Source organism: Scophthalmus maximus, chromosome 6, assembly GCF_022379125.1.
Source record: "Scophthalmus maximus strain ysfricsl-2021 chromosome 6, ASM2237912v1, whole genome shotgun sequence".
NCBI lineage: Eukaryota > Metazoa > Chordata > Actinopteri > Pleuronectiformes > Scophthalmidae > Scophthalmus > Scophthalmus maximus.
In genome coordinates this window covers 11,130,001-11,156,366 of record NC_061520.1, presented here as the reverse complement: position 1 = coordinate 11,156,366, position 26,366 = coordinate 11,130,001, and the positions used below count along the sequence as shown (strand labels likewise).

Genomic DNA, 26,366 nt, shown 5'->3' with positions numbered 1-26,366 from the left:
TTGACGTATGAAGTTATAACAGCGTTACTTACTGATTCAAATATGTTTTTTTTCCTCTACAGTAATGTGACTTTCAGTGACTACAGAAGAGGAGATGCAGTTCTTCTAGTTAGCTGTCCAACAGCACCACCTGCTGGCCATAATTATACTAACAAATATTAATGTCTCAGCATGGGCAGGTGGAAGGATTAAGATCATTTACCTCAGTAAAAGTAGTCGTATGCACGGTGGAAATGTTCCATTACAAATATAGCTCCTACATTCAAAATGTTATCAGTTATCAGTTAGATGTACTTAGAATCACCTCTAAATATAGTTTGTTTTACAATATTATATTATTGGATTATCATTCCTGATGTATTCATCTGTAAGAAGATTCTTTTAATGTAGTAAGTAATTTACCTACACTTCCCTGTTTGTTTTAATTAGAAATAAATCGTATTTTATTGGTAATCACACAAAACCTAACAACACTACCTGAGGAAATGCACTTCTTCACTTTTCACTTATAAATAATCTTAATTATAATGATAGAAATGCTTAAATATTTCACAGCTTTCACTAATGTGTTTGAATCAAATGTGAAAGCCTACAAAAAAAATCCAAATATTAAGAAATTTCCAAAATAAATTTCAGATAGAAATGACAACGATTCATTATATAGGATTTTCCCACAGCCATCATTACATCTACAAAAATCAAGGAAAATCAATACATCCATCAAGCCCCAAAAACATAATACTAACACTAAATGTTGACAGCCATGAAGTTTCCTTGTGAATAAATAATAGTTATTTTCTCTCTAATAGATTCACATATGACCTAAAAGTCAAATACTTTGAATCAGATTTGAGAGAATTGTTGTTTTGTAATGTCTGGTCGTGAAACATTCCTCAATAACGAGCCTCATAGCATATTTTCGTCAGACCAATTCAATTTTAATACTGTTTATTTGAAAACTAAAGTGCAACCACAATATTAATACAAATAACATTGAAGATGTTACTCAGACATGTTTGAAGACAATATATATATATATATATATATATATATATATATATATATATATATATATGAAGCTCAAACGTGCAAATTAAGTAACAAAAGGCAAAATGAACAGTTATTATTAAACTATTATCTTCTATATAAATTAGGGAAAGCAATATACCTAAGAAAACACGTTGGTCAAAGATTGAGAAAAATGTACATCCACGAGAGACCAAATGCGCTCAAGCAGAAAACTACCTCTGGGCCAAACAAACCCCAGTGGTTCATTTTCACGTTTTCTTACGCACTTTGCTACCATTTATTAGACCGGCTCTGTCGTTGGATTACCTCGTTCAAGCAAAGCCTTTTATCCCCGAGTCGCCTCGGAGCAGCTCTCACCACTCCACCCTGGGAAACACTTGCACTGGAACGCGGACTTCATGGATGTCACCTCGTGTGCCCTCGTTCGTCCTAAAACGCGGTAGCGATTCCCGCCGTGGGGCCTCCTTTCGGACACCACCTTCCACGCCGCAGGGTGGAGGTGGAGGTAGGCCCCTGAGTTTGGGTCCCTCCTCTGACATCTTCCCTGAGAGGAGCACATAATCTGACTGCAAAGCGCGGCTGCTGACGTCACGTTCACCAGGTAAGGGCCCAGGGTCTCTTCGATGTAGAACTTGACAGCTTCACAGGTGGCCTGAAAGCACGAAGGAGACAGAAGTGATTATTCAAAGAACGGCCAATTGAAGCTTTTACGCACGTGAACGCCTTTGTCTGAAGGACATAAACTCATCACTTTACAGATTAAAGATAGCAGCAATGATGTGTGTTCAAACTGTTGTGAAAGCAATATACTGTGTGGGTGAACAGTCCTGCTCAAGTGTAATATTGGTGATTACTTGTAAAAATGTCATGTGACTTCGACATAAGTTCGCTGAGCTGAATTAAACATGTCTTTAATGATCTGAACAGAAATTGTCTACAGAATAGTCCCAGCACAACTATCCAAACTATAAGTCTCACTTAGATTCTACTTTCAAAGGAGTAATTTAGGATAATGATGGGGATATTATATTTGTATTACTATTATACGAAAAGACCACACCAACAATCAGTTGCGTCCACTAACACATAGTTGTACAAAAAACACTTCAATGAGCCACAGACACATTCTGTAGTTTATTTAGACTCAATCACACATACAACATCCCGCTGCCTTCAAGGTTCAAATGTGTTTTAAATATGCAGCTGAAGTTGAAACCATATATTTGAATGTGAAACCATATATGTGTTCTGCGTTTAAAAGCATCAAATAACTAAGGGGAAGAGAAAGCATAGAGATGTTTCGTGGAATTCGTTGACGATGAAAGAAAAACGGAACCTTGCTTGACTCCTTTAAAAAAAGATCATTTAGGAGGAACAGGAAAGAAGCACAGTTTTAAAGTGAAAAAAAAGAAGCTTTCAGAAAATCCTGACGACTGCACTGACCGAGTTGCTCAATTCTTTTCCAGTATGGCGTGGCTGAGGGAGATTTCAGCTCTCAGTTGTTAGTCAGACGTCTGACTGGAACTGGAGCTGGTTTTAATTTGGTCATTTAGTGATGTTTGACTCAGTCAAACCATGAAGCAATGGACAATAAAAAGCCACAGACATTCGCCAGTCGACCACAAGTAAAGTTCCTGTTGTGTCTTAGGAGTATCGCAGCCTGGTCACAGCCGGATAGCTGAAAGCCTTTGGTGGATAAGACCCGATGTACTGGGAATGAGTTGTCTTACCTGTTTCAACACTAAACTGAATATAAATAAAGTTTTGCCACGACAGTTTCAGAGGCCTACGCACTGATAACATGAGGCAGTTTTTTTATGTGAAAAGATTCTGTCTGTGGTTTCAGGATTAGAACCAAAAAGATGAGCGGAGGAGGAGTTAACCCTGAGAGTAAACCAATTTTTCAAGAAAGTGAAACATGCGAAGTTAGTTATCGTACCTGAGATTTGGAGAAGGCGTGGTCGCCCCAGAGCACCACGCCTGCAGATCCTAAGGCAGCACTCTCTCCGATGGTGTAGACCAGGTGCTCCTGCAGCAGGATTCAAATTTAAAAAAAAAATAAGTGTAACAGAGGATACAAAAGAAAAAAAAATAAGAATCTCTAAACAGCACTGAGCTCAAACAACTGCCACTTGCCTGAGAGAGAAAATCTAATGTGTAGGTGTAGACGATGTGAGTGTAGGGGAACACATTGGGCGGCGACGGGGTCACCTGGGCCCCGACCCGCATGGCCTCCAGGATGCGGTGGTGAGTGTAGAGGAACACTTCTCTGCTGAGGCCCCGCATGTTGAGGCTGAGGTAGATGTCGGGATACAGCGCCGAGGAGCTGTTCCACAACCACAACAGCTCGTTGTTCCTCCTCCTCTCAACAGACGGACACGTCCCTGTGTAGTTTGCGCCCTGGTTGTAATAGTTGTAGCAGTCTGGGAAACCGTAGTAGCCCCACATCCCATTCGGTCGCTCCTCCCTCCCCAGTTTCAGTGTGTCCTCCATGAATTTCCTCCCTGCCGCCTCGAACTTGAGCCGGGCCGCAGCGTCCACCTGCGCAGGGCCCCAGTCCGGGTGCCGGGACCTCACGAGAGCTCTCGACGCCTCCCAGTACACCTGCTTGCTGTCCCAGTTTCTCTCCCACACGGGTCTCCAGCTCTCCCAGTCCACCACTGCCAGGCCCTGGAAGTCCCTGTGAGGGATGTAGGTGCGGATATCCTCAGAGGCCCCTCTGAGGTGCTCCTCCAGGCTGGCGTTCTGCGGGACTCCGCCGTGGACAGCCCCTCCTTGGCTGGAGTACCTGGGATAGCGACCCAGCTTGTCGGCATAAAAGATGGTTATGTTGTCACCCATGAAGACCTGGTTTTGGTTCTGGACTATGTTGAAGGTCTCCAGGTTGAGGTCCACGCCGTGCTGGGAGAGGCAGTCGAGAGTGGGGGCGTTCCACACCGCGAGGAAAGGCCCCTGGGAAAAGGAGGCCGTCTCCAGCCGCAGCCCTGACACGAGGATGATCCCATTCAGGAGCAGGAGCACGGCAGGATGAGAGGAGCACATCCCTGCGAGGAGGAGAACAACAGCACTGCCGCGTCAGAGGACTGAGAGGATTCTGTCGAACTCGCTCTAAACAACCCTTTTCTTTGAGAAGCCCTAGACTCAACAATCAAAATTCAGAGGCATTTTCCATTTTCTGAATCTGCATTGAGGCAACCAGAAGTTCTTTTCTTTGTCTGTTTACCCTAATGTTGCAATGCAGCTATACTGGAACAAAGAAATGAAATCCATGGAGCCCAAGTTAGACAACATTACAAACACTAACTTACCTACTGAAACACTGGTCAAAGACCGAGGGTCTGTGTGTTGTCGTCTGGGAGTCACATGATCGGAATAACATGCAGGAAAAAAATCAGAACTGCCCACCAGCCAATCAGGAGAGACATGCAAATCGTGTCATGGAGCAGCAGTATTTAAAGTGACAGGCACGTTCAAACATCCGGACAGTGCTATCCCTCACATATCCTTAAAACATGTAAATGAAAATACACTGCTCACCAAGAAAAGGTTGATATGGTTTCACCCTCAATAAAAAAAGAGTGAAACTAAAAAAAGAAAAAGAAGAAGTCAGACAAAAAAAAAGCCATAATGAACTTCTTCCGCCTCCAAATTTAAATGAGTGCCTTCTCAACTCTTAAAAGAAGTAAAAAATAACTCCAGGCTTAACACAAACCTGCAATTACATGGGGAGGGGGGCATGAGGCTGCAGCCTGCGAGATGTGTCCCTCCCCGAGGCCTCGCCTCCCCTCAGAGACCAATGGTGACACGTTTCACCCTGAAGCTCGATTTTCATTTACTTGCAAACAATATCTGGAAACCACATGTAAAGCTTGACTGTTATCTTAATATCATGCACAAATCATCTGGTGAATTGGTTTCATCCTCCCGGTGATTGTGTTGAAGAGAACTTACACCACAAGTTCAACAAAGACGTTTATTCACTTTTTTCGGGGGGGAGGGTCAAATTTGAGAAAACAGCATGAAGACAGAGGTGATAATGTCAGTAAAACTGTGGAACATACAAAGTGTCTGAAAAATTTCTCTTTATATTGTCTGTACAATGTTTGTGCTTCTGAAGTCAAAAAGCTGCTTTCAGCATAGTGGAGTGATGTGGTGTTTGAAGAGAAAACTACTAGTAGTCATGTTTTGGACACAAAAAAGAAAATACCATATAAAACAGCTACAAATACATTCAAATAAATAGTTACACTTTAATCACCTCCGTAAAAAGATCACGAGAGAGGTCATGTTGAGAAAGATCAGGCACTTCAAATCATTTTGTGCTATTACCAGATGTAAGTGCATCAATTCCACTCCTCTCACACAGTGACGTGCGTCGACTCATTCATCACATTTCCCGCAAAGACGTGCGTCCCGATGACAATCATGGAATCTGACACCTCGGGAAACGGTAACTGAGAGGAAGCCGAGAGCATTAATGTAAACAAGGTCATTTCCAGCGGGCCCTCCATTGTTTAAAAGAAGATTAAAAGTTAGAAACAAATATAACTCTGCAAATTCCACAGTGTTTCTTATAAAAGGTCACTTTGTCATCCATATTTTACAGCAATTCAAGAAAGAAATGACACTCCTCACGCCCCCGAAAACTTTCGACCCGTCACCTCGTATGCTCTGATTCTTTTTCACACACAAAATGCAGCGGTGTACTGTATTTATGGCGCATTAGCAGAGGAGCAGAGGAATAATCAGTAAGATCACACATTGCAGTGCTGACGCCACGGTTGGAGCCGCCGCCCCTCTCTGGTGTAGAGGGTCCGTCTGAGCGCAGCCCTCTCCCTGATAGCCGCTGTAGCACTGGCACTGGAACTCAGTTTGAAAACCCGCCCTCTCCGCTTCGCCGAGCTCACCGGTGACTGCCGGTTTGCCGTTCTGCCTGGTGATACTGTGGGTGAGGGGGTTCAGGTGCAAGTAAACATCGCTGTCTGGATTCCTGCGCAGACAGCGGCCATGAGAACCACACACGGTCTGGCTGCATAGCTCCGCTGCTGTGGAGACGTTGACGAGGTATTGACTCAGCGGACCCCGGAGATACGCCTCGAGGTCGGAACAGCTGGTCTGGAGAGGAGAAGACAAAAGAAATCATTCACTCACAGTCAAACTGTCCTTCTTTTCGAATCAGACTTAGGCGTGAGGGTCGGGTCGCTTGCAAAGTTTAAAGGAAAAGCACAAAAACATTCTGTGTAATATTAAGCCCTAAAGAAATGCGATTACCAGGAACTTAAACATTAAAATATGTCTAATTGAGCTACACATACAACATGGAGTAACATGAGGTCAAACTGTTTGAAAAAAATACAGGCTTTATGGGTGTCTGCTACTAGCAAAGACTTTAAGACAATGTGCTGATTAACCCAAAATGAAGACAAACAATGCAATTTTCACTTGAATCACATTCATCAGAAAGGTTTGCTGTATTATATTCATTACTCCTACACCATTAAACAAATACCATATAGATGAAATATTTCCATTTTTTAAAAATTAAATAATCATTATTTAGTTTGAAATGAAACAAATAAAGAGATGTTTCTCCAGTTAGTGTGAGTCCATCTTGAGCATTTGTGATCATTTAAAGTTATTATTTGTATTCTTATTTCTTATGCTATATACAGATCATGTTAATTCAAACAAAAGCAAATCAACCAAAACAATTGAAATTTTCTTCTGTTTAAGTGAATTCAAAATGTGCACTGAAAACACCAAAGTGAAAAAAACTGTTCATGGACATTCATGTGACTCTGGTCACCATCTTTGAACTGGAGCCCCGAGGACTAATTGGTTATCAAATGACTGCACTCATGACGACCAGGAGCAGCGGGTCAAAACTCCTCTGATGAGGACGTTTGTGTTCAAATGTGTGAGTTGTGTCTGTAGTGATTCATCTGTTTGTTTTAATAGTTTGTGTGCGGATGCTCACTTTGCTGCTTGTATAACCTGCATCTCCCCACAGGATGATTCCAGCTGCTCCCAGAGCCACGCTCTCCCCGATGGTGGAGACCAGGTCAGTCTGCAAAAGATGATACGGGATCTTAAACCAATCACATTTAACCTTTCACAGTAGAGGTCAAACACATGAAGTATCACTTTAACAGGGTCAAAATGTTAGTGAGCTACTGTGTGTGTGTGTGTGTGTGTGTGTGTGTGTGTGTGTGTCGGTGTGTGTGTGTGTGTGTGTGTGTGTGTGTGTGTGTGTGTGTGTGTGTGTGTGTGTGTGTTTGTGTGTGTGTGTGTGTGTGTGGTCATTCAAGCATGCGGAAACAGTGTATAGTGTGTAAGCAAGATTTTCAACTTGACCAACACCCATCCTGTCCACTCTGCACAAATCAGAGCTGATGGGGTGTCTCTCTGCTACGAGAACAGGAAAGGACTGTGGCTGTCGATAAGGAAAAGCCAAGAGCTACAGCTCCACGCAACATGCGCTGATTTGAGAGAAACAGAGAGGGAGGGGGGTGATGGTGATGAATGTTAGAGCCACAATGTGATTGAGAGTTAATTGTAGAACAGATAAAAGTCCATATCCTCTGCTTCAAAAGTGTTTAGTATCAGACAGGACCAGCGGTGTGCAGGAACACATTAGTCATTTTAAAGTTCACGAGAGAGCCGCGCGAAAAAAAAGCTGAGAAGGAAGAGAAACTAAATTCAGCACCGGCAGTGATTCTAAAGTTAGAGCGTCACCTCTGTCAGCTGTTCCAGAGAGTTGGCGTAGGTGGGCCGGGTGTACACAAAGACCGGACGTGCCAACCCATCGCCCGATGAAGCCAAACGCATCCCCTCCCTCACTCTGTTCCGGACAAACTGACGACCGGAGGCCGAGGAGCGCAGCACGGTGCCCATGTAGATGGAGGGGAAGAGGGCCGTGCTCTCGGTCCACAGCCACTTCAGCTGCTCGTTGCGGGCCACCTCCACGTCGGGACAGCGGCCTGTGTAGTTCTCCAGAGTGCGCCTGTAGTCGTGGTTGTAGCAGTCGGGGAACAGGTAGAACCCCCACAGCTGGTTGGGCCTGAGGTTCTTAGCTTGCCTCAGTGTCTCCAGCATGAACTTCCTGGCGGACATCTCAAACTCCTGCTGGGCCACTCTTGTCACCTGCTCTGGGGGCCACGTTGGGTTCTTCTGGCGCACCAGTTCTTGGGAATGTCTGCGGTAAACATCTTTGGTTTCCCAGTTCCGTATCCAGAGTGGGCGCCACTCCTCCCAGTCAATGACTGCCAGACCCTTGGCCCCAGTTTCACGTATATACTTCTGCACCATATCCTGCATCTTTTCCAGGTGCTGCGAGAGGCTGGCCACCTGTGGAAGCCCCCCGTTCACCGGCGTTCCATCTGGCTCAAAGTAGGGGTACAGGCCCAAGCGATTCTTGTAGAAGATGGTGAGATCCTGTCTGACAAATGCCTCATTGGGCGAGGCCACGATCTGGAACTGGTCCAACTGAAAACTAATGCCGTGCCGCGGGGCACAGTCCTCAGTGGGGACATTCCAAGCGAGCAGCAAAGGCTTTTTGGAATACAGTGGCCATTGCGTGGGTTTCTGTTCCAAAGCACAGAGGCAGTCCCACAGCAGAACCATCAGCAGCAGCACTTTCCAGTCACACAGGGTCCGGTGCAACATGTCGTCGGATGTGGATCGACAGAAAGGACCGTCACTCTCTGCTCTGTGGGTCACAGAGGAGATTAAAATGTTGTTTCATTTTAGTTTACTTTAACATGAAGTGGCATTAACCAGTGCATTCATTCATTAAGTCAGCATTTCAAAAGGAAAGGTCGAGGAAATCTCACTAATGTGTCCAGTAAATTTAATTTTAGTTTTGTGCTCTAAATAAAAAAAATAAAAAACCTCCAATCACGTCCTGTAGGGTTGCACAGATCAATAATGAAAACAAATTTGTTTGTGTGCAGAATAACGAAAGCCTTTATGTGATACGTCTTCGGATGTGAATCGACAGAGAACTGCCAGGCTGCTCTGTAATTCAGAAGAGACCATTATTTCATTTTTCTAATAAGTGACAGTAGACAAACTCATAATCATCAGCAGAGGAGGGAGATTTGTCTACGTCAGAAAAAGTAACAATACCACAGTGTGGGAATACAAATAGGAGTACTTCAAAACTTTACTTTACTTTTACTAAATATTAGCTTTAAAACATAGAGCTGCAAAAGAAACAATGACCCATTTCCAAATGATAATTATCACATCACTTGAATATACTGCAGGTATTGATGCATTCAGTGCAGTTCCCTTTCAATGAGGATATTTCTGCACTCAATCGGTGAACAATTCATGCAGATCATATTTTGTGTTAAGAATCTGAATAAATGAAGTGGAATGAAAGAACAATAGATAACATAAAGTGGAAATGCTCAGGAAAAGTACAAGTATCACAAAAAAATGTACTTAAGGACAGTACTTGAGTTAAAAGTACTTCCCATCACTGGTTATCATTGATAATCTAACTTCAAGGCTGGATTTGCCTCGAAGATTTGTTGGACATCTCATGCACAATCTCATCGATGCCACAAATACATGATGACAGAATAACTTCCATAGTTGGATGTGCAGATGGCCCGAGCAGCGCTTCCAAACATGTCACCGTGTTCCATTAGAGTCACATAAAGTTGCTTCAGTTGAATTGTCGGTTGTGGGTCGTTTTCAGCTGTGGATGAGCAGCAGTCAGAGTCACAAGCCAAGTTAATTCACACAAACGTACCTTCACCGGCAGACCGAGGAAGCATGCCCCCCCGCCCCCGTCCAAAGAAAAGAAAAAGAAAAAGAACCCTGGAAGCTGCCGCCTCACGCCGCGTTCTCGTGTTGCCTCGAAACAAAGTGGGGACACTCAGAGATGCACATAGTCTCCGGCGATGGATGTGGACTCCGTCTCTTCCGATCCCCGATCTCTGCGCTCCCGGCGGAGAAAGTGGACTCACCCCCTGCGATGTTGTCAGTCGCAACTCTCCGACTTCCACAGAGACGAAGCACTTTCGGGATGTTCCATTCACCGGAGGAGGGGGGAGAGAAGGAGGAGGAGGAGGGGGGGGCCCAACCGGACGTCCCGACACCGCAGTCAGCGCGTTGCCTCACTTTCAACACTACACATGACGTCTGGCATCGGTTGACATGGAACAGCGTTGATTGCGTTGAGAGGTTGTTTTGTGAAGAGTCCCCTCGTCCCGCTGCAGCGCGGACTGGTTCAGTCCAAGGGGCCACTGGCGCGAGCAGCGTGCAGATTCGTGAGAGGTCACGGGGGGTCAGCGCCTTAAAATAAGATCATACCCACTAACGATTACTGTGCTCCGGTTACCTTTCTACAGAGTCAGACGTGGCTTATAAATAATATGCTTATTTATAATAAAAAAAAATGACGTGATGGCTCTGTTTTACTTTGCCAACATGCACTGATGCCATTGTGGCCCTTGTAAAAAAAACAAAACACCTGTTTTAAAAAAGCCGAGAGCTTATAAGACATGATCCCTGTGTGGATCTGATCTGATCAGATTGAACTGCCCTGAGGTAAATGATAAATGTGCCTGTAAGATTCAGATTTGCATATTGTGAGATCATAATTAGTAGGTGGCAATAAGAGGACATGGCTATTTTGAGCATAGTAGTTAAAGGCAGGAGGAAGGGCACTGACAAAATCGCACATAGTCTTCAGATACTGTATCATTCATGTGAAATAACCAGTTCATTTCAGACCTCTCCGCCTATGATAATAATAATAATAATAATTTTATTTATATAGCACCTTTCACACGTAGCTTCGCAAAGTTCTTTCACAAAAACATACAAATCACAGACAATTAAAATCATCATTCCAACAATAATACGGTTTTCAGGTCACATATCTGTATTAAAAATAGATATAAAAAGACAACATCACATAAAAGCAAGTCAATAGGAATGGGAAAGTGACTTAAAAGAAGGCACATACTCTGCCAGCCTTCTCCTCAGGCAGGCTGTTCCAAAGTCAAGGGGCCCTTAAATCTCAATGATCAGAAGTTGATTTAAAACAAACTTGTTGCGCAAAACTCCTGATGCACAATTCAAATCCAAAAACGTTTCGCTTGAGATCAGAGGCAGGTCTGCTGAACTTTTTTACCTTAACATCATTTGGGAATACTGTGTTTGTCCATTTTGCAAAGAAACACAAAACTCATAAATCATGATGCGGTGTTACGGTGAATTATAAACTAGTATTATTAACAAAATACACTTAATGTATCAGAAGTAAATGTATTTTTTTGTTGATGCATTCACACTTAAACATGTTGTGTAGCTGAGCAGGTTGTATCAAACTTGTTCGGTTCTTTGCTGTATAATGATGCATCATATTTCATGAGGTGTAAAATCTGCTATGGTTTTCAAACAAAAGACGAGGAGTATTTTGTCTTTGGAATAGAAATACGCCGGGAAAAGGATGACAATACATTTCCCTAGTTAAATTACATTTCCAGTACATCTTTTTAATCTAAGTCAAATGATGAATGCAGGTCTTTTAGTTTCACTGAACTCCTTAACTTTGTCATCGGAGTGTTGCCACTTTAGGTGAATGATTATAATGTGATTGTTTTTTCCACTGATGCTCTGAGCACACTTCAGACGGTGGGCACAAGGCCTCTGGCACACAGATGCCACTGCTGCCTGAGGCATGTGACGACAGCCTTCTGGCAATGGCTCAGGGAAGTAACTGAGTACCACAAGCCGTCACATTGCCAAGAACAGCCGATGGGGCAGCGGAGAACCAGGGTTAGGCATGGAGAGTAATGGCCGTGAGAGGGGAGCGTATAGAGGCCACACACACAGACGCATCATTTACCAATTTAAAAGCCTTTTTTCCGACTCTGGAGGCCCGTGTAGCCTGGAAGAAGTAGGAAATCTGAGTGTGAACAGAAGTTGGTCGGTGTGCATCTGAAATTTAGACTTTTCCTTTTTCAGATACACGTGAGCTGAGGGATGTCAGGAGCACATGATCGGGCGTGAGGATGAGGCGGGGGCCCTGGAAGTGAGATGTTTTCCTGTGTCAGAGTCCGTTCCGCTATTTGTTCTCTGAGCTTTGCTGACTCACACATCACCATGTCATGGGTTTTTCTCTCTCCGTCGTTCTTCCTCCGCTGCTCTGTCTGTTGGAGGAAAGTGTGGAGCGTGAAACGACCCATGTGAATGAAGCCTCCTCTCGGCTTTCCTTTAACCTTTGCCTCCCGAGCATTACATCAGCACAAGTCGGGGACCGCCAGGAAGCGAAAACAATGGCAGGGAAAAACTGGAAACACAGCCTTCCACTTTTAGTACGCCTCCTGAACGTGAACACAGAATTGCGACACATTTGGTTATTGTGTGAGATGGTAAACTAGGAATAAAGTGAATTTCATCTACTATACCTCATTCTAGAGACCACACGTAATTTGTATAAGAAGACAATAAAATATGGATATGTGAGAAGTGCCCAGATGTTACTTGAGGCCCCCAAAATGCAAACTTAAAAGGCTTAAAACGACTGGTTTACACATTCTTTCATGTGGACTCATGTCATCATCAGATACACGGGATATTAACATTAATTTTCCTAGAACACTATTTTTTTTCCATTCCGTACCCTGTGGACTGTATGTGATCATACGATACCACAGTAAAAAGCAACATAATTCACCTCAACTTCTAAGCTACAATAAGCACTTACTTTAAAACCACTACAGTTTGTTTAAGGACTCTCTTTTACTGTTTATAATTCAAAGCATGTTTTTAGTTCTTTTTTTAAGCCTGCTGATCATTTATAATGACTATCTCTCTCAACCGCCGCCACATGGACGACGTTAACCTGTATCCACACACTGTAGACATTAGGGGAACATGTTGCACAGATCAAACACACGGTTAACCAGTGTCATATTCACGAGGTTCATAAGTTGGTACAAGGAGGGGTACATCCTTTTAATGCGGGCCGGACTTGGCAGCAACAACATCAAAGACCAGTGGAGAGGAAATACATCAAAGTGACTGACCTCTGGCCCAAAACACACCCAGCCACATTCCACACAATTACACACACCAGAGAATGGCTGCAGAGGAAGCCCTGCCCGTTTATTGTGGGGATCTCTCCACTGTACGCACTGAAATATGTTAACACTGCCATTAAAGTTTGATATCGCGCCAGCTTGCAATACAGGCCACGTCCGGATAGGATTTGAGTCTTTGGAGTCTTCACCTCAAACGTCACATTCAATTATACCGTGAATCTTTCGGAGAAGTCTTAACTGTAGAGTTTTGTCTCTCGGGGGTAAATGACAAAACCATTAGATACAGCAATATGGGTATAGATTTCTGCTGCCATCTAGAGGTTTGACCATCTTACTTGTAAGTGAAGAATAAATAATTTATATTAAAAGAAAATCTGCAGATTACCCTCATTTTTGCACGATGGGGAATTAAGAGGAGAAAGGGGAGGGGTGGTTTTAGTTGAACACAGCAGCCCTAATGGCCAGCACGGGAGAACGAGAAGGCGATGAAGAAAAGCTATAAATACGACAGAATCTGGACATTTTAGGGTTACAGCTGCCATGGCAGTACAGGAAAGGGCTGGCAACATGTTAGAGCCACCACTCGATTGATTAAGCTAAAATTATTTCAGCATTTCTACATGGAGTTTTCAGTCTAAAACCAAGGTTCCACTTGGAGGAAGAATATTTATTGGCTTTTTAGATTAGAGAAGAACAAAACCCCCTTTGTTAAATCTGTCCGACAACCAAAGACTCATGACAACGGTACCAATCTCTTAATCCAACTCTTGTAAAGAAAAGTGTCTAGTTTCCAACTGTTGAAATATTCCTTTAAATGTGAAGTTTGTGTACAGTACACAGATACTGCTTAGACCATAACACGCTGATAAAAAGACGCCAAAAGCTCCATGACAAAAAAGATTTCTTGACTCAGAATATTCAGCTCAGTAAACCATTTATTCAAGTATTTCCAACTAAGAAATCTGAAATTATTTACAGTACATTATTGTTCACTAGTGCAGGTCTGAGCTCCGGTAACTGAGATACACTCAGACATGACAATACAGAACATGTCCATATATACAATAAACCTCACAATCCTTCATCTCCCTACCCTGTAATCACATCCGTCTTAACACACATTCACACAAACAAACCTAAGTGCACACATGTACACATACAAAGACACGTACAGAGTCTAACGCTCTACGTCTCACAGAAGGCAATACACTGTTAAAGCCTTTTCACATCAAGGATGTTTTTCCCAGCCAAAAAAAAAAACTCAAGAGAATTACAACTCAGTTTGATGTATTCTCTAAGACTGCTTACATATCCGCTGGGTGGTGGAAACACAACCTGTGGCATCTCTACTGTTGTCGAATATCAAAATATGGATTTTTGTGGACAGGGCACTCTTGACTATAAGTGAATTAAAATGTATAACATTTCATTCAATATATCAATTCAGCGTGACGGAAGTTCCAGCCTCGACCATGACTGGAAATACACCTTGCTCCGAGATGAGAACCCGCGGCTGCACCTCATAGCAGATCAGTCCTGTGCAATGCGTCACACCTCACAGAGGATGATGGGGAAATCTACGTGAATACAGGGGTGGTCGAGCTTTATAATTCCCTGAAAGAGAGGACACACAATATTGAGAATCCGCATGAAGGACAATTCTAACAGAACACACTATAATTTGGCCCCAGACAAACCTGTGGAATTAAATTCTTCTGGATCCTCTTCAACTTGGACTTCTTCCGGCCATTTTTGGTCACCACTGCCTCTTCGTAAAACTCGTGGGCAAGGTCACCGTCCTCATCGTAGTATAAAGAGCTGCCGACACAGAAAGTACACATCAGTTTGGAACTACACGTCAGACGAGGAAACAACTTGCACCGATTCAGAGCTAATTGAATCTCAAAGAGTCAGTTCATCCAAAATACAAACTTTGCCTCGGGCGGCCTGCAGTTCATTTGTTTCATGTGCAGACGTCTTGAGATGTCCATCACTTAAGCAGGTGAGGGATATTTAAATACTTTTTCGTATTTTATTTATTTAGTTAATTATTGTTTACCTGTTTTAATTAGGTTTTAAGTATGTGTGTGATATGCCATCAGCGTTTTTAATTGCTCCACTGGGGATAAATGTTCTTGAATTGATCTGCCAAAAACACAGGATAAGGACAGGTTTTATTGTGACCACTCCTTCAGAGGAAAGCCTGTTTGCAAAGTGTGTGGATTAACTGGAGGAACCAGGACATTATCTCTAGAAAAACACAGAGCTGCTGAACATTATCAATGACATTCTGTTTGGACGACCCAGGCGGCCTTGAGATGGGGGATGGGTCGTTAATGATGAACTGCAAGGTCCCTGATTTTTGTCAGCTCGGGGACCTTTGTAATTCCCACAACTCTCTCTGCTCTATGTCGTCTCTACCATCAGCTTTATAATAGTATCATAAAATGTCTTTATTATAGAGCTGTTCACATCATCACATTCAGCTACCTACATGGTGACCCATTTACCAATGATGCATCATTTACCTCCTCCTGGTAAAAACAAACGGCGTTGCATTTCTGGAACCTTTAAGACGGGCCAAAGACTGCTCGTTCCCATCGCCGGCTGAATCGCCTCCAGCTACGCTGCCTGAGAAAGGCCAGACACCTTTGGCTTTGGATCCACTTCCGCCCATTCTCAGAGATAAGGCATAGTTAGTCTCCACTTGAAACGTTTCAATCTGGTTGGTGGCCAGATGCTCTCAGTTCCTCATTGAGACCAGGATCTGAAAAGTGCACAAAGAAAGGACACATTTTAACTGCATCGCGGGGTGTGACCATTTCTAAAGACCTTAGATCTTCTAATGAACACTTGCTAGTAGTTCCTTAGTCAAGGCGGAGGTAACTTCAGGTTTGACATCCTACGACGCTGGTTCTCTTCTTACCGGGGTAAATCGCCATGGTAACCTATGCTGAACGGTGGACCTGCTCCGGAGCAGATTAAGTTCGAGATAAGAGATCATAGCCGGTCGCCAGTCACCAGACCAACCACTGACCAATCGTATAACTGGAAAACTAGAGTCATCGTTCTACAGGATCCTCACTGGGACAAAAGAAATTGGAGTAATGTGACTAACAATAAAGCGCAGCAGATATTGAGCTTAACAACAACACTTTTAGTGGGCTCCAGAAGCTTTGCAGTACAGGTTGGTTTATCCAGGTCACCGTTAGGTCAAGTCAAACCAGATTACAAAAACATATCCTGGGTATCAACTAGCTTCCATGTACAGGCTCCAGGGCTCTGGAATTTACCTGTTTTTAAATTATTGCTAAAAAAACCCCAACATTTTTATAGGAAAGCCTTTTAATGCCTTACTTTTAACTGATGATGGTTGTTTTAATTATTTTCTTTAATGTAATCTTTCTTACTTTATGTGCTGTTTGAATATATAAACTGCCAAGCACCTTGTAACCTTGCTTAGATAAGTACTATAGAAATAAAGCTGTTTTACTATTTTGATTATCATCAATATTATTGCTCTACTGCACAGCACCCTTTTAGACTGTTGACTAGTTGGATCTAATGCATTTTTTAAAAGAATAGCTACAACATGCACCATGTGTGACGCACAGTTCACGCTACAGACAGTGTGAGGAATGAGAAAAAGCCAGTTTGACTCCGTTTACCCGAGTCGAACCTACAGACACACGACGGATCCTCGTTGGCTCCTCGAGCCTCCCTTGCTACGTTGTGCTAGCTTTACAGGAGGCTAGCTAGCTAGCTAGCTAGCTAACGATCGGGTCATTCAATAACCGAACTGTAAACGCGAAGCCACCTGAATCATAACTGTTGTCATATTTCTATATCAATATGTATAAACACACGCGTTGTTTCAGACCTATTACACACATTCTGTTCTGAATAAAAACGATCGTATGACAATCGAGCACCGTGGCTAATGACACCTCCCATCATGCTACCTGCACGTTGAGGTGAGTTAGCTTGTTAGCTTGTACCACCGACGCACGAGCCTGGGAAAAGACGGCGCTTTCTCCAGAGCGAACGCGGGATGATGATGTTCCTACGCGACCACACGACAACGCACCGCCGACATCTGGTTCATATCCTACCGTGTCACACGCCGTCAGACCGTCTCTCCTGTCATAACTTCTTTTTTTACAACCACCAGCTACGTTAAGCTAGCTTTAGCTGTTTTGGTCCTTGGCGAGGTGATCAGCTGATCTGCCCGACACCGGCTGAGCAGTCAAAGTGGAACGCGCGTTTAATCACGCAGCGTCACATTGGACGCGTTCATGTGAAGTCATTTGCCACATTGAAATAATCTTAACTGCATGTTTATATTTAAAATGGATTGTTTTCAGGGGCATTACTTTAGGGAATTTCATTGTTAAATAAGGGAAATATTTCAATAATAATTTGTGATATCTGGAAAAAAAAAAAATACAAAAACTAGACAGATCTGGGCAACTCTTTACTGAACGCAGTGCACATTTTGTCACACATTTTCACGCTTGCTACAACATGTACATTTGTGCATAGGTGAATACAAAGAAAAGTGAGTTGGAAAAATAGAAGACAAACATTAGATTTAAGGAACAACAAAAAAAACAAAGATATAAGGAATGACAGAGTGTTCAGTGTTCATTCACATGTCCAGTCAACAAGAGTGACTTTGACATTTCTCTCCCAGACGTTCACAACTGCATACATTTGTCCATACAGCGGCATACATTTGTCCATACATAGGTCATACACACAACTATGAAAATAAAAAAAGTGTTGCACCCATTAAGGGCGTGGAGAGGACATGGCATACTTTTGAGACTGGGACTAATGAAATCCAAATACCTTTTCAGCAGCAAATATGTGTTTAACTTTATTTAAGAATAGCAGATGGGAAAATGTCAATATGAGGTTAAGAAGTATGTTTTTTTATGGGAGGTTGTTCAAGACTGATTGAATGTATTTTAAAAGGAGCAACAATGGTTTGTTTGACATGTTATCAATCTTGTATTATGGAAAAATGACAGGATATTGTTATTTCAAAATTATTTACTGCTCAACTATTACACAGTTTCTACACTGTCTACTAATGTATAATTGACAAAGTGATTATTTTTTAACAATTTATGATGGCAAAACCACCACTGACATTTTCTTTAAAGCTAAAGTGACACAGCTGAGGTACAGGAACATTAGTTGGTGCCCAAACAGGGATACGACCAACGTCTCATTTGCCAGTCTTCGTCTCTCTCCACTCATTCTCTCAGGCACATCAGACTCTCCAGGTGTAAGGCACTTCTCATCTCTCGCATCATCTCACACGCACATCCGCGCCAGCTCTATCTCATTGTCTTGCGCGCTGTCTCATTCTCTCGTTCACCTAAGAGGCGTTTTGAGTTGTTTTCTCTGGGATCTTTGGATGCAGGGATGACTGGTCATCGTCGGGTGATTGTCCAGCCAAGAGGTGCACGTTTAATCCCGAATGCAGAGTCATGTCAGCCGGGGGTGGTGCCAGCCAGAGCCTCCTGCATCTTGATGCGGGCCAGAGCATATCGCTGCACTATTTGCTTGACGTGTTCCTCTTCTTCACGCTGCAGAATGCGGAGGAAGTTTTTTAACTCAGGCATGGAGAAGGCATGCCACTGCAAATGAGATGGGGAGAAAAACTACATTAGTGCCTGTAAAGTACAAAAACTAACCATGTGTGTGAGAAGCACTGTGTGGTGTGGGTTCCTTATTCTCTTGTCCTTGTTGCACTCACATTGACTTCTCCGGTTTCGTTTTCTTTGAGCACATAACTGAGGACTTTCTCATTGGGTCCAGCACGCAGACGCAGGCGGAGTGGATGCTCAACATCAGACAGCTTGCGAACATAAACTGAAGGAGACAAAAATACACTTTATTTTACAGCAAACAAATTTAGATGAAAAAACGTTCATAAATGAAACGAAGAAGGCGTTCATACCCTGCTCATGACGCTCTGTGCGCTCAAACAGAGCGAACTTGCCAGGATTGTCCACCACGGTGAACTTTTTCAATAAAGCTTCAATGACCTCACGAGATGAAGTGCGAGAGCTTATGTGCAGGTGCTTGGATGCATCCTTTGGCAGGTAGAAAGAGGTGCGACGCTTCACTCCGGTAGCCCTCCTCCCTCCTCCAGCATCATGGCCTCCTTTCTTAGGAGGTGGAACTGACACAGGTCGTGCCAACTTGAACTGTACTTTTATGAAGCCAGTGTAGGAACCATCCTTGTTCTGTTGAGACAACATGAAAACATTACACCGAAAGGAAAAAACACATTCACATTAAAATGCACAGGCAAGTTGTCTTTTATCAATACTCACCACGTTCATGAACAGATTGCTGTTGATCTGAGCATTGTACTCCTTCACCTTCTGCTGAATGACTGCGGTTGTCAAGTCCTGTTTGCCACATTCACTTTGTTCATCCTGTGGGGGACAGTGAGTGAGATACAGTGTTAAACCACCAGGTGTCAGTGCTCACCTCCAAGCCACAACAATATGAGAGACTGCACACACATGTACTGCAAAAAAATACAGCCATTATATACCTTGCATTGATCCAGTCACGAAAACATGACCAAAAAACATATTTGTGACTCATTGCAAGTGGCAGCTTGCTGCTGCTTTGACAACATTGATATATTAATAGTTTTTTTCAGGAAGTGAGATGCGGTTTCATCACGTGGACCACAGAAAAGTTTAAAAAAAAAACATTTCAAGAAAAATCTAAACATCCATCTCGCTACATCGATAAGAAGATTACAAACACCAACTGGTTTAGCAAATGTGTTGTTTGGGGACTTTCTGTCGACTGAAACTCAGCACTGTAACCGGTGCTGAGTTTCAGTCATTTCTGAAACTCAGCACAGGTTGCATCAGCAAACTCAACCTCCTGACAACGGAGCAGAGGCGAAAACGATGATGTCAGCTCTGCCCAATCCTCTTCGACTGCTCTGATCCCTGGTGTGGGAAGGCTGAAGGGACGAAGAATGTGTGTGTGTGTGTGTGTGTTGGGGGGGGGGCTTGCAGCTGTGACCAACGGTTCTGCACTGCATTCCTCGACTGGGTATTCATATATAAATAGCCTCCCCACTTAGGCTCTCTCACAAGTATGAGAGACAATGCCCTCCCTTGTTTTACCGGCACATCCTGTGCAGTCATCTGCCTCATCAAACGGCACACTCCCAGTCATGTTTCAGTCATGCACATTTGGCCAATAGCATCTGCATGACCGTTAACTCAATTAGGGCTTTTCCTGTGTCTATCCAACATTCAACATGGCTAAGAGACAATCACAAATTTGTTTTACGTACTGGACTCCAGCTAATTGCTGATGGCAGGAGCAGTGGTGGGGGTTCTGGGAACGTAAAACCTAAACATCAATATATCCATTCAAGTGGTCTGGATGCCGCTTTCGTTAGCAAAGACACTTGGGACAACTTTACAGCCCTTTTGGACCAACATCTAACATTTTTTAAATAAATATAGGTGGGAAATAGCACAATTAAATTTTCCAAGCCTCTGTTTTAATTTGAAAATGAGATGAACTATGGAGCCACAGATTGTATAATAACAAGTTTTCAGCATTAAAAGGGCTGAGTAGGTTAGAAATTTTCGTCAAGCCCAACAAGATCGATGGCAGCAACCTTAGGCAAATTGAAAGACTGTAGAGTTAATGCGCTGCTGTTAACATGTCAATAAATCAGTAGGACGGCCAAGATTGGATTTCCAATATGGTAACAGTAGGAGGAGAGCATGCACAACAACTGTGTCTCTACATGCCTGCACAAGGAGTGTCAATGTGTGCCAATAATTGTATAGGCTACGACAACAACAGCAACAAATAACAATAATAACAAAAATGGCTTCTGCACAGAGACAGGAAAACTATGAATGTCGTGTGTTTTACAGTAAAAACAGCACTGGTTTCACAATGAAGAAACACATAGCTGAGTGGGCGACAAAAAAAGGAACAAAACATACGAATAACATTCCGTGACTCATCTTCGATTGAGAAACTTGGTGTGGAAAAAACCTGAAAGACGAGGGAGTGGGAATTAATGAGTGGGGTTTTAAGCTGGAAACCTGAGAAGAGACAGCGTGCGTCACGAAACAAGACATTCGGGTTGTTCTGAGCGTGAGGTCAGGCGTGGGTCTGAAAAATGAAATGCTCTCTGTGTGTGTGTGTGTGTGTGTGTTTTAAGCAAAATAAGAACAGTGTCTGCTCTGCCTTTCCCCCAACCCAGTGCTAATATGCACTTTATACAACTCAAGCCTCAAATGTGTTTAGAGAACTGGAGGAACCGAAGCTTCACCCTCCACTTGGCCAGCATCTTCTGTGCCAGGGTACCCTTGAGCAAACACACACACACACACACACACACACACACACACACACACACACACACACACAGACAGAACAGCAGCAGCTTCATCCAGAGCAGGGGTGCTGATGCTGGGCCCTTCCCCCTGACCTATGACCCCAAAAGTTATGGACAAGTTACCAAAAAAAAAATCGGACAGAGAGTGATCATAAGTATCCACACTACTGCTCCATGAACCACCCATCACCCCTCCCTCTCCCTCCCTCTGCTCCTACTTCCGCTTTACATTAAGTTAGAGCTTTTGATTATTATTATTAGGGTCTAATAAGTTTTTTCCTCTCTCCTTCTCACCTGCTTGGCATTCAAGAGGGGTTTCCGGGTTTTGGGGAAGAGCGATGTCTTGGCGGTGAAGTACTGCTCGAACTCGGAGTCGGGCTCCTCGTCGCTGCAGTAGCCGCTGGAGGTGGAGCTGCCCCACGTCAGGTCGAAGGACCGAGCTTTGTCGGCGCCGCCGGCCGCGTGTGTCATGTCGACTACCGCTCAAACAAAATACACTTTACACGAAGGAGTCGACGGCGGAAACCGAAGCGAAGGCGACACACACAACAAAAAAAGGTGTGTAAGAAGTTAACTACTGTTAGCGGAGTCGTGTGAGAAGCGCGACGGCGACGTAACTTTCAACAACGGCTTCGGTCACGAGCGGTGAAACAAAATGTCGGATGATAACAAAACGTTAAAGTCGTCAGAATCCTACCGGGTGTTTCTTTTCGCTCTCTCTCTTTCCTCTAACTGAAACTACCGGCCACGTTTCACACTATGCAAACTGTCCGTGAGAAACCGGATGTAGTCAGGCCCCCGCCCTTCGCTGCCTCCCCCCCCCCCCCCCCCCCCCCGCGGCACCACCCCAGGGCCGTTGGGTTGAGTTTGGAAAATACACAAGCCTGCCGACGCCGGACGCGATTGGACGCCGACCGGAAATGCCAGCGTCCCCACGGATGATGCTGCTGCTGCTTCCTGCCCCCTCCCTAAGCCCCGCCCCCTCCCTATGCCCTGAGAAGAGGCCATGTGACGACGGGCCACCGCGGCCATGTGAACTGGAAATAAGCCACTACGGTCACTCTATAGCTCCAACGGTTAATCGAGTTAGTAATCGACTACTACACTAACAACAATTAGCAACAATTTTGAGAAATCGATTAATCGGTTCAAGTAGTTTTCATGGGGGGGGCATTCTCTGATTTCAGCTTCTTAAATGTGAATATTTTCTGTTTTTTGTTGCTCCTCTATGACAGTAAGCTGATTACCTTTTGGATGTGGACAAAACAAAACAGCATCCTAGGCTTTGGGAAACACGATCAGAATTTTTCACCACTTTATGAACCACACAACTAATCGAGAAAAATAATCGACAGAATAATCGATAGTGAAAATAGTCGTTAGTTGCGGCCCTAAATCATTCTTTCATTATCTGTTGCGGAGGATTGAGAGTAGGGAAAATCACACCTCCATCAGACTAAAAAGAGGCAGATACCCCTTGGCCCTGGATCCTACAGGCCTCATAAATGGGCCTTCATTTAGGGTGGAGGTGCTAACAGGCCAAGTGTTACTGAAGTAAAAAAGTATGTACAGGAAAACAAAAAAGTATCAAAAGTAAAAATTACTCAATGGATGAAATGTCACCTGTGATGGTTGAACTATTATATATTATTTCATTAGATCATTATTATTACTGATGCATTAATATACATGCATTCTACTGTTGCAGCTGGTTCAGTTTTTTTTTCAGTTTCAGTTATTTGACACGTGACTGAAGACAGCAGAACAGAGACAACTGGGCTGTTGATGCTAAAACAGCAGACATCTCTTCCCCAAATTTAAAAGCTTTAGATGAGAGTGGATCTTTTATGATATGATATGGATGAAACCATGATTGCAGTGCTCATTTTGACCATAGGAGCAGTATTTTTTTTTAAATGCCAAAAAATGAATCATAGTCTTAAAAGCAACTGCTCTAGCAAAGAAAATGTGACTTAGAATAGTTAAAGTTAAAACCAGGAACACACTGAGAGAGTGAGAGAGAGAGAGACTGCATCAATTTAACTTTCAGAACACATGTTTTGTTAGGTTGGAGACATCTTGTGTTCAGCTTAAAACATTTGTGAACAATATCTGTAGATTCTGCATTTTCTTTCATAAAAAGGAGTGGGTGTGCTTCTTGAAATGTTTCAACTAGTTCATTTAACTTTTTTTCCATAAATCAATCACAAATGAGGATTTATTTTTTCTCGCAAAATTTTAAGAACTTTAAGTCTCCACCTGAAGCTGAGACAACACAGATGACATTATCTTTTTAACTGCTTTTATGTGAAAGCACTTTGTGTTACATTGTATGCATGAATTGTGCTATATGAATAAAGTTCATTAGTATTATTGTTACAAGGATCATTCTTTCAAATGTGGAAAAGAAGACATTATGAGCCTGTTACAGGCTGAGTGGTCCTCCTTGAAGTCCCCCATGAATTATGAACAGAATCGGTGAGATTTCGATAATCAGTTAATCATTTGAGTCACTTTGCAAGTAAAAATGTCAAACATTTCTTGATATTTTTCGTTTTTTTAAATCATTATGAATGAAATATTTGGAGCTGTGGATAAAACAAGCAACATAGCATGTACATAAGCCTGGGCCCTGGCGAAACATGATTATTATTAAATGTGTTTCTATGAATATCTATAATTTGCAGAAAAAATAATCCCTTTTACCTTAAAAAAAATCAACAACAAAAAACAAGGGCATTAGACCAACTGACCAAACCATTTTTCAAATATCTCTGGCAATTTTCCTCACGTGCTGAGCTGTAGAGCACATCTTTAGGCATCACCGCATTGGCCACATCATAAATCACTGAAGAGACGCTTAGTGTTAGCAGATAACGAACGTACTGGCATGAAATACTTTGGTGCCTCCTGGTGTAAACCAGTGTGTTCACATACACCGTGAAGTCTGCCACAACCAGCTGAGCATATTTTTCAAACTCTGAAACAACGGTGAAGCCTCTACATAGGCCAGTCAAGATAATCACATTATTGTCTTATCGTACGATACATGAATATGAACTCAATAATTTTTATTGACCTCAATAACAGCCATTGTGTCTACATGCGTGTGTGTTGTCATAAGACTGAACGTCAACAACAGTTCAGCAAGTCTCGCTGCTTCTGTCCTCTCATCTGTTGTCGTCGTATGATTAATAAATCACTGGTTTTGGTCTATAAAATATTAGAAAAATATGGATTTCTTTGTATTTTTCTGGAATGTTGGATAACATTTCTCTCAGCAGCAACACAAATTGTGTGGGACTTGCACACGCAACGACCAAGCTCACCTGATTCAGTATCAAAAGAATAGTCTTTAAAGGATGATAATATTGTTTATCGCGATAATTTCGGGGACAATATATCCTGCAACAAAAAGGAGTTATCATGACAGGCCTACTTCTAAATGATACAAAGCTTGCAGAATTACAAATTACAAATCCGCTTTTCCATGGAACACGTCATATCTTTTTTTTCCCCAACAGGTTGTTTTCATTTAAAAGTAAATGTTTAAATAATAAATGTAATTACCGGGGAGCCAGCTCAAGGGCTCTGACTCACCAACATCACTGGTCCGCTCTGATATAACAGAGCCAATCATCAGTGTAACTACTTCCCTCTGTGGTTTTACTGCTGTGTCAAGTCAAAATACCTGTTGTGTAAAAGGCCAGCGTGCACAAAAGCACAAGAGTTCGCTGAGGTGTTTTGGATTCCAGTCTTCTGATACCCAACAGCTGCTTGATACAGAGTCAATAATAAAACCCATTACTAGGAAACCGAACCCTGCTGCCTTGAACAACTACAGGCTTGAATCCTTGAATTCCCTCGCAAACAAAATAATAATATTGTGGTGCAGAAAAGCATAGCGAGGACTCTTCTGCAACTTAGACCTAACAAGGAGAGCAGCCGGGGTTGAGACATTATCTTTGCTGAAGAAAAAAAATGAATTCGATATAAGATCCCTTCTGGGCGGATCACAAATTAATGTTATATCCTGTTTATCTGGATCATGTTTTACTAGTTGTTATGTCCCTGAACATGTAAACATTAACTGCTTGATATAGACTAACAGGAAGGTTCATGTCTAGAGTCTTTTTTTGAATCTGCTTTGTCGTTTTCTTATGTCTATTACATGAACATATATGAGTTTAAGTGACTCTGAGATAAACGGAACGAGATATTGCACAAAGTGCTTGAGAAACACAAAATACAACGTTTTGTGTTTCTCAACAACAAACTTCCTTTTCTTAAAAGTCTCTTTACTTCCTTATACAAATTTGATGTTACCAGCAAACCCCTCCCGCCCTTACCTGGTGCTACTTTGCATGATTACTAACAGCAATCATACAAGCTGTTTTCAGGCATACTGTAAATGGCAAACTCCAGAAAATGACCAGACCCAATTTTCCAGACATATTCTGGAGTTTGCCTTTCATATATGAAAAAAGCAGCTGGAGATCATCCGAGGCAAATGTATTCACAACGTCGTGAAAATTTCAGGAACATTCAGGCAAGAGGTGGCGTCAGGGTAGAGCACTCACTCGTCGCTGTGAATCTTCCACAGATCTTCCTGCTGTATTGTCACATGGGCTCACTCAGACATTTTCCCAAAATTCTACTGATGTCCGGAGCAACATTCGCGTTCTCACATACAAGCCCCTTCATGGTCCGGTCCTTCTCAGTTGAACCTGTGCAATTCGTGGTTTTGGGTGAGCAGTGTGTATTTATTTTATAGTGTTAAACATTTCCTGTTTTTGGCTCCAAATCTACGGATTGGTTCCGTAAAGCATCTAATCAGGTGGCACACAATGTACCAGACCGAA

At 42.9% G+C, this 26,366-nt stretch overlaps 4 protein-coding genes across 7 annotated transcripts in view; all 4 read right to left on the bottom strand.

Annotated features, from left to right (window-relative positions):
* Window positions 1–938: 938 nt before the first annotated feature.
* Window positions 939–4,480, bottom strand: hyal1 (hyaluronidase 1). Of its 2 annotated transcripts, none has more exons than XM_035632528.2 (4): window positions 4,338–4,480; window positions 3,166–4,073; window positions 2,969–3,058; window positions 939–1,681 (listed from the first exon to the last, which is right to left on the bottom strand). In XM_035632528.2, the coding sequence occupies exons 2-4, from the start codon at window positions 4,069–4,071 to the stop codon at window positions 1,355–1,357; spliced, it is 1,323 nt and encodes a 440-aa protein (XP_035488421.2). In that variant the 5' UTR covers window positions 4,072–4,073; window positions 4,338–4,480; the 3' UTR covers window positions 939–1,354. The 2 variants fall into 2 exon arrangements, with proteins under 2 accessions (XP_035488421.2, XP_035488420.2); XM_035632527.2 differs by having other exon boundaries at window positions 4,342–4,432.
* Window positions 4,481–4,988: 508 nt separating this feature from the next.
* hyal2a (hyaluronidase 2a) lies at window positions 4,989–10,058 on the bottom strand. Its single transcript, XM_035632246.2, has 4 exons — window positions 9,791–10,058; window positions 7,765–8,737; window positions 7,007–7,096; window positions 4,989–6,144 (listed from the first exon to the last, which is right to left on the bottom strand). Exons 2-4 carry the CDS (start codon window positions 8,692–8,694, stop codon window positions 5,752–5,754), a joined length of 1,413 nt encoding a protein of 470 aa, XP_035488139.1. The 5' UTR covers window positions 8,695–8,737; window positions 9,791–10,058; the 3' UTR covers window positions 4,989–5,751.
* Window positions 10,059–14,011: 3,953 nt separating this feature from the next.
* On the bottom strand, window positions 14,012–15,771 carry tusc2a (tumor suppressor 2, mitochondrial calcium regulator a). The gene is made up of 3 exons (XM_035630996.2): window positions 15,623–15,771; window positions 14,792–14,912; window positions 14,012–14,708 (listed from the first exon to the last, which is right to left on the bottom strand). The coding sequence occupies exons 1-3, from the start codon at window positions 15,769–15,771 to the stop codon at window positions 14,643–14,645; spliced, it is 336 nt and encodes a 111-aa protein (XP_035486889.1). The 3' UTR covers window positions 14,012–14,642.
* Window positions 14,850–26,366, bottom strand: part of LOC118309175 (ras association domain-containing protein 1) — a 14,338-nt gene continuing 2,821 nt past the window's right edge. Inside the window, exons 4-10 of one of the 3 annotated variants that reach the window (XR_007030840.1) lie at window positions 19,445–19,549; window positions 19,066–19,354; window positions 18,862–18,977; window positions 18,481–18,742; window positions 15,623–15,861; window positions 15,154–15,239; window positions 14,850–14,912 (exon numbers count right to left, since the gene is read on the bottom strand). Coding sequence is in view for 2 of the 3 variants with exons in the window: in XM_035630995.2 (XP_035486888.1) it covers window positions 18,596–18,742; window positions 18,862–18,977; window positions 19,066–19,354; window positions 19,445–19,549; window positions 21,799–21,975 (834 nt within the window). In the remaining variant the exon portion in view is untranslated. Of the gene's footprint in view, window positions 14,913–15,153; window positions 15,240–15,622; window positions 15,862–17,555; window positions 18,743–18,861; window positions 18,978–19,065; window positions 19,355–19,444; window positions 19,550–21,798; window positions 22,322–26,366 lie in introns of those variants that run through there. The other 2 variants (XM_035630995.2, XM_035630994.2) reach the window with 2 other exon arrangements.

Excerpts from the sequence above, each read along its gene's own strand:
- hyal1 (XM_035632527.2), bottom strand. The coding sequence starts at position 4,408 with ATGTTATTCCGATCATGTGACTCCCAGACGACAACACACAGACCCTCG. Across the intron at positions 4,074-4,341 it reads GGTCTTTGACCAGTGTTTCA|GGATGTGCTCCTCTCATCCT; the intron begins GTAGGTAAGTTA and ends TCCTCCTCGCAG. Across the intron at positions 1,682-2,968 it reads ACGCCTTCTCCAAATCTCAG|GCCACCTGTGAAGCTGTCAA; the intron begins GTACGATAACTA and ends TCGTGCTTTCAG.
- hyal2a (XM_035632246.2), bottom strand. The coding sequence starts at position 8,694 with ATGTTGCACCGGACCCTGTGTGACTGGAAAGTGCTGCTGCTGATGGTT. Across the intron at positions 7,097-7,764 it reads CTCTGGAACAGCTGACAGAG|ACTGACCTGGTCTCCACCAT; the intron begins GTGACGCTCTAA and ends CATCTTTTGCAG. Across the intron at positions 6,145-7,006 it reads CAGGTTATACAAGCAGCAAA|ACCAGCTGTTCCGACCTCGA; the intron begins GTGAGCATCCGC and ends TCTCCTCTCCAG.
- tusc2a (XM_035630996.2), bottom strand. The coding sequence starts at position 15,771 with ATGGGCGGAAGTGGATCCAAAGCCAAAGGTGTCTGGCCTTTCTCAGGC. Across the intron at positions 14,913-15,622 it reads TTTGTTTTTACCAGGAGGAG|CTCTTTATACTACGATGAGG; the intron begins GTAAATGATGCA and ends CTGTGTCGGCAG. Across the intron at positions 14,709-14,791 it reads AGAAGAATTTAATTCCACAG|GGAATTATAAAGCTCGACCA; the intron begins GTTTGTCTGGGG and ends CCTCTCTTTCAG.